General features: G+C 26.5%; 1 protein-coding gene across 2 annotated transcripts in view; it reads left to right on the plus strand.

Moving 5' to 3' along the window:
- LOC102678158 (cAMP-dependent protein kinase type II regulatory subunit) overlaps nucleotides 1–4,918 on the plus strand; it is an 8,807-nt gene extending 3,889 nt beyond the window's left edge. For both annotated transcript variants that reach the window (XM_006613853.2, XM_006613854.2), the window contains exons 3-8: nucleotides 781–864; nucleotides 1,465–1,571; nucleotides 1,677–1,935; nucleotides 2,372–2,530; nucleotides 2,693–2,795; nucleotides 2,977–4,918. In XM_006613853.2, coding sequence (XP_006613916.1) covers nucleotides 781–864; nucleotides 1,465–1,571; nucleotides 1,677–1,935; nucleotides 2,372–2,530; nucleotides 2,693–2,795; nucleotides 2,977–3,107 — 843 coding nt within the window. In that variant the 3' untranslated portion in view covers nucleotides 3,108–4,918. The remainder of the gene's footprint in view (nucleotides 1–780; nucleotides 865–1,464; nucleotides 1,572–1,676; nucleotides 1,936–2,371; nucleotides 2,531–2,692; nucleotides 2,796–2,976) is intronic.
- Nucleotides 4,919–7,740: the final 2,822 nt, after the last annotated feature.

The raw sequence follows: 7,740 nt of genomic DNA on the forward strand, positions 1-7,740 counted from the left end.
GTATATATAATGTTGATTATAAAATTCAAATGTTTAAATATTGTTCAAGTATCAAGAATTGACAGAAGAAAATTGACAGAAATTGAGTAAATAAGAGATAAAAATCACAATCAGAACAACGAACAAATAATGTAATTTTAATATAGAATCAATGTATACATTATAATTTGAATATAAAAAAATATATTGAATATATAAAAATTTATATTCTTTATTATGAGAAAACAAAATGCAACTTACAAAATTTAGAAGATCCATGTTTAATTTAATTTACATCTCTATACTTTAATCTATATTATATTATTTTCTTTACGAGGATCGATTATAGATTTTACGAAAAAAGACAAGATACAATTATTTATCATCATCATATAATTTAGAGTTCTTTAGTTTTTTTATTTTCCAACTACCGGTATTGCTGATAAACCAAACGTAAGATCGTAAAAGAGTTCGATTTTTCTTCCTTTTTTTTTAAACTTACCGTACTGTGCAATCTACCCACGCGTATCTAATGGAAAACCCTTTCTTTTTATAACATATTCAGGTCTAGCTTTATCGATCAATTACGCTGCAATTAATTTATAATATCGATGCGTATCGCGTGATGATCGTAATTCTTTAAGCATTAAAAGTTTATAAAATTTATTGAATTTAAATATTCGGTAAAAGCTATTTCAAAAAGTAATTCAAATATACAATACTTCTTTGTGCAATAAAAATCAAAATATATAATTGTGATTAAAATCATTATTACATGAAAGTTTTATTTATTAATTACAGATTGTGCATCCGAAAACTGACGCGCAACGAGAAAGGTTGGCTGACAGCATAAAACATATTCTTCTCTTTCGATCGCTAGATGAGGTAAGTTAAACATAGTACACATATACTATCTAGCCTGCACATAATTGAAGCAGCAAGAATTGGCGCCAATTCGGGGACATGCCAATCGGTACATGTAATCTGCTCAATTGAAATTCAAATTCTTAAGAATAAATTATTCTATAAAGATCAAAGAAGAAAAACAAAAAAAAAATTAGATTAGAATATATATATAAATCTCTAATTAAGAGAATATTCACCATTTTTCTTAAGTTATTTTTAATTTTATTTGAATATTAATAAATTCACTAAATTCATTAATTATTGCATTAGAATTTAAGAATTCACGAATAAAAAATGATATATGATCAAGTTTAAAAAATTATTTACAAGATATTTTATGAAAAAAAAAGGATATTTTTAATATATATATTAAATTATTATATTTATATAAAACACTCATACACTACATATATTTTTTTATGTTTATATCTAAATATATATAGATCATCTAAATCAAAATATCTTAATTATCATCACTAAAATGCTAAAAAATAATAAATGTTTCTAGTTATAAAGTATTTATAATCGCATGCCAATATTATGGCATGTACACACACGAATCTCATGAATTATTTGTAGGATCAAATGACTGATGTATTGGATGCAATGTTTGAAAAGATCGTGCAATCTGGAGAAATAGTTATTCGACAAGGTGATGATGGTGACAATTTCTACGTCATTGAGAGGTAAAATATATATTTTTTTTCTTTTTTCGTTATTTATATGAAATTCTAATAAATCATATGAAATCAATGATTATAAAAGATATTTAATTATTGCTCCTCTTTCAGAGGAAAATTCGAAGTATATGTAAAAGATCAAACAGAAATGGAATCCTTGATACATACATACGATAACCGTGGTGCTTTCGGAGAGCTTGCACTCCTTTATAATATGCCAAGAGCAGCCACTATCAAGGCCATCACGGATGGTACATTATGGGCTATGGATAGGCAAACTTTTCGACGTATTTTATTGAAGTCCGCTTATAAAAAACGCAAGATGTATGAGGATCTTATTAATAAAGTTCCGATGCTTAAATCTCTCGAGGCAAGTCTTATATCTGTATTCGAAAATATTGCGATATATAGAAAATTTCTTAGAAACAATTCATCGCTTGTAATTTAAGAGATTATATATATTATATATAAGTTGTTTCAGGAAATGATTATTTATTAGGTTATTTTAGAATATTCTGTTTGATTGATAGTAACAGCTGATTATTTTCAATTACATGTCAAATATATTATTAAATTTTGGATAAAGCACAAAACATTTCAGTTGCCAAGAATTCAGTTAGAATTAAAATTATTAATATTTATTTTATACTTTATTGTTTCATAACAAACTAATTTAATTTAAATAATAAATTTAATAATATTTATTATTATGTAAAATAGTACTATGGATAATAATAATATAATAATAATATGAATAATAGCAATTGAATAATAATATCAGTGTTTAATTTTTGTTTTTATTTTAGCCATATGAGCGTATGAATTTAGCGGATGCTCTAGTACCAAAACATTATTCAGATGGCGATCAGATCATCAAACAGGGCGATACAGCCGATGGAATGTATTTTGTCGAAGACGGTATCGTTAAGATTACCATAAAAGGAGATGATGGTCGCGAAATCGAGGTACAAATGTTGATTTTCATTTTCTAAAATTATTGTAATAATTACTAATCTATATAACTCAATACAATATAAGACTGAACTCGTAGTTATTAATATATTAGTAGGAAACTAGTACATTGTCAATGTAATGAATATCATTTGATATTCTATTTGATATTACAGATTAATAGAGTTCCCGCTGGTGGATACTTAGGCGAATTGGCGCTAGTGACACATAAACCTCGCGCTGCTTCGGCCTACGCTGTGGGCGAAGTAAAACTGGCCTGTAAGTTTTCTTTTTATATACTTGTAATATTATCCATTAAAATATCTATTTATCTAATATTATACATTTGATTTTTATATGAATATAGATAAATAAATAATCATGAGAGTATCGATATGTGTAATTTAGTTTACGAAAAATTGCAATCTAAAATATTTTTTTTTAAATACGATTTTTTCAGTTTTGGACGTTGAAGCTTTTGAACGCTTACTTGGGCCTTGCATGGAACTTATGAAACGTAATATCGAGGATTATGAAGATCAACTAATCAAAATCTTTGGCAGCAAAACTAATATTTCAGATATTCGATGAACTATTTGCGAATAGTGATATATTGCACTGCTGTACTAAAGATATGATACTTTTGTACAGTAATGTAAAATGAGCACAAACTTGTACACCTACTTTATGAATCTCATCCGCGTGTTTTCAAGTATCATCTCGAGTCGACTTTCGTAATGACTATTTACTTAGACGTGTACCAGTAAGAATCGTCGTTAATAGTTACCAAGTTTATACCTATGACACACAGTGAAGAGATAACAAAAAAAAGAAAAAAAAAACGAGAAAAATTATAATCTCGACTGATTCATATCTGCAATATAGTACTGAAGTGAATTTTTCAAGACTGTATCAGATCAAGAAGTATTAGCCTATCTTGTCATGTGCTCGAAATGTTTACAAGATAGAAATCTGAATATTAAATAAGATTTTTATTGAATTATTCATAAAAAAAAAAAAAAAAAAATAGAGAATAATGCGAAAAACTTACAGAATTTCTAAATAATATACTTTTATGTCATTCTTATACTTAATATTTTAGCAACTGTATTCCATTTTACTGAAAATATAAAGAATCAATGAATTAAATTATTTTCTATATTTCGATAATTATTATCGATTATATTTCAGAGATTAAGATACTTTTAGAGTATCTTGTGTTTGTTCACAAAGTAACATTTTTATCGATAACTTATTAAAATATTAGCTTGCTTATGAAATTAGATATTGAAAATAGCATATATAATAAAAAATCCTAATCATGAATGTATTTTTATCATGATGATAAAAAAAAATATAAATATTATATTAGGAAAATTAAAAATATAAAATGGCAAAGAGCACAATAGACAAGTTAGAACAATTACCAGTACCTACAAGATTTTTAAATGCAAAATAACTATTTTCTATAAGAATGTGTGGCATTTAAGTTTATCTCTAAAAAAAAGAGAATGGGAGAAATATCTTTTCAGTTTTTAAATATTTCGTCTAACAATCTCTCTCTCTCACACATATACACATATATATTTAATAAAACTATTTTTCTAATTCATGTTCCTAATTTTATGATTTGCTTGCATTAATTATTATGAAATATATTTGCGTAGCGCACAATATTGTTTATTTAATTATTTATTATATATATATGTGCACAACATTATTGATCATTATTTTATCTACATATATTATTTATATTTGTTATTATTTAGGATTGTTTGTTAACAAATTGGAGCATATTTCGAATGATAATTATAATTGAGTATATCAATTATAATAATTAACAATATTTATGATTATATCACTTCATAAATGAGCTATTTTTAAAAGTCCACGCTATATTTTGAAATGAAACAAATAGTTGTTTCTTACTGCAGAGTCAAGTATATAGCTATAATTTTTTGCAGAATTATTACGATAATGCTGTGAAAAAGATAGCTGAATCTTAGTCTCGAATCATTTTCATGTGTGTCTTATTGGTGAATCCTGGTAACAAAAATCGACCAAAAGAAACCTATAAACCTATTTTTGTTACACGTGTATGATACACGTTATACATGTATGATATACGTCTAGCATCATAAAAAAAGAAACAAAAAAAAAAAAGTTTGAACTAATTTGAACGTTGTGCGAACAAGTGCATATACTAGTCACTTTTTAATGACCATCTTTTCGTCATATTTTCTTCTTGACGAAATCAGAGAAAAATGGTCAAATGTAATTTTTATTACTATGAAACAAGAAAAAACTATGTATTCATTGTACGACTGAAAGTTAGAAGCATTAAGCTTTCTAAATAATATCACAATCACGGAGGAAAAAGGAAGAAGAGACTAGTATTGTGAGAAAAAAAACCAATATAGCAATAGAGATTGTTAATGAAATATTATGTTATTAATTTTTATTCATGAGTTTTAATTTTCGTTAAGTTTGTTCACTTTTATTATAAATTTATTATAAATTTTAATTCTTTGCAATATATAGATAAAACATCGAAAAAAAATTCATAGAAATACTTTTGATCTGAATTCCAACGATCTGTGCCATTTTGTTCAATTGTTTTTGGGACTTCAATTGAAGTTTTAGCCATGGATCTTAGTCTTCCACCGTGTCTCCAGGCTGTGATATTATTTTCGGCGGAATATTTCATTCCTTTCGTTTTATGTAATAGATATATTACATATTATTACAAAACAGACATTTCTCGATAGCTTCCAACAAAAAAATTGAAAAGAGTAAAAAAAGAATAGGAGAATCTAAAAACTATTATAGAATTGAAGAATTCTTAAACTATATCAAGCCGAACTTAATTATTGATTCCATTTTTAAAATGAATGAATCAAAAGTTCCGACCGATTCCAATTGACTAGATCGAAAAAAAAATCGGGCAATTAAAAATGAGAAAAAAGAATATGTATACATATATAAATATAAATATATAAATACGAGTAGATACATATATATATATATATATTTATATTTATATATATTTAATATAGTGGAAGACTATTCTCGCACACCGAATTGAAATGTATATTTAGACGGAGAGTACTTATCTGTGCAGAGCCAATGTTCGGATAATTTAAATGTAAACGCTTAAGTAGAGTTGACCCAATTTAAATTTACTGTATGTATCTAACAAGTGTGGTCTCTCTCCTACGTGTTGCGTGTTGCCCTTTCGTGTGTGTGACGACCAAGCGAATAAATTTTTATTCTTTGATTAACACGAGCTGTTGTCGTCAGATTTTTCGTCTATGCGTTGTACGTGTAATCATCACTAAAAGTAATTGAACAGTATAAAAAAAAAAAAAAATTAAAAAATGGTAATTAAGAGCGCTGCGAATGAATCTCATTTATAATTCTTATACACGTTACTCTCTCTTTATTGTGTCATACAGTTCCTTTTCTTGGTTGCTTCCAAAATAGAAAAATATTCGATCGTGCGTGAATTTGAAGCGTGCCAGGTTGTTTCAAATCGGTACGATCTTGCTCGTTTATCAATCTAGTCCAAAATATTTAAAAAAGAATATTTCTTGACCGTCTAATGGAATGTACCAAGTTTGATAATGGGTTATTCTATTGATTGCATACATCCAAAGCATTGAAAATTTAAAGATATTAGATCATCCCATAATCGGTGTAAATTTTTTTAAATTAATTTTCCTGTTTTTTGCAAGTTTCTTTATTTGTCAGCATTGATAATTTTTTTTCATTTACATAATTTTACAAATTTTTAAGAAAATAATAATTTTAAATCAAATAATAGTTTATTAATGTAATATTTCTTTAAAAATAGATTATATTCTTTTTTAATCAAAATCTTCTAATTTTTTTTTAATGACTTGTCCTGTGTTATCTTGATAACACAGAAAGAAACAAAACTTTTTTTCAAACGAATAAGTACTTTTACTTTTATTGATTTAAATAGAACTATTTGTTCATTAGATTGTTCAATACATTCAATACATTTTTATAGTTATAATTTATTTTAACTCAAAGTATTGATTTTTATTGATTTAAATTGAATTTTTAGCCAATTGTCTTACTTGATATTCATTATATTCATTGCTATTTTTCATCATAATGTAAAATTGTAAAATTCGCATTATTGTGGGATGAACTGATATTTGATCAACGATATTGTTAATTGAATAATAATATAATTTATTTGATTTGAGTAATAGAATTTTTCTTTTGATTTTTATCGCGATTAACAAATTGATTACAATAAAATCGATTGTTGAATTAATTGTGTTAAGAATGCATCAATGTAACCCATCGTGTTCCTCGCGTACAATTTCCATATTGCTATTAACGTCCGTTCCAGAAAAACTATTACATGTCGGCACGCATGTTTAATTAAGTGTAAGAGTCTCTTAATATCGGACCAAATATTTTAAAATGAAAAAAAAAAAATGGAGAAAGAGCTTGTTTTCTTTGCGCTTTTTATTCTATCTCTGTCTCTCATTGTTTCTAATCATGATTTCTAAGGGAAAAGATAGTGCGCTGAGTTATAAATAGACTATTGTAAATGTATTTAAAGTGCACGACCGCGTGCATAAAGTAATAACTAAAAATCTTTGTCGTGTCTTATTATCCTCCGTGTAAAATAAACATGGATTTGCCCTCTCAACTTTAATCTCACTAACTTTATCAAAAAATATGTATATGTAGCTTAACGTTACGTTAGAGAGGCAAATGAACACACCAGAAGGGGCAAATATGCCGAAAATTAATAAAATCATTCTCTTCGTACTTTTGACAAGTTCAATCAAAAGCAATAGGAGCGGCACAGCTCGATTGCATATCGACAATCGTCATTGCATAAAAGTTTCACGATATACAAGCTGTCCATACATCCCTCCGACATTTATCGTTCGTCTGTTATTAATATTATCATTATTATCGAATACATATTTCCGAAAGCACGTTTGTTCATTAAATAAACGTGTTTTAATACGATTATGATCCTATTATTCGAATATTACGTTTCTTACTTAATCTGACAGCGATGATGTAACGCGATATATTATGGGATCGACATTGAAAATCGATATGGATAGATCGCATGCAAGCCAGGGAAACTATAACTAATCATGATATATTTCATATTGAAACTAGAATGTTATGGAAAAGAGAAATTCTTGTTTTTTTTTTTTTTTTTTTT

The sequence above is a fragment of the Apis dorsata genome, unplaced genomic scaffold, assembly GCF_000469605.1.
Source record: "Apis dorsata unplaced genomic scaffold, Apis dorsata 1.3 scaffold_163, whole genome shotgun sequence".
NCBI classification, from domain to species: Eukaryota; Metazoa; Arthropoda; class Insecta; order Hymenoptera; family Apidae; genus Apis; species Apis dorsata.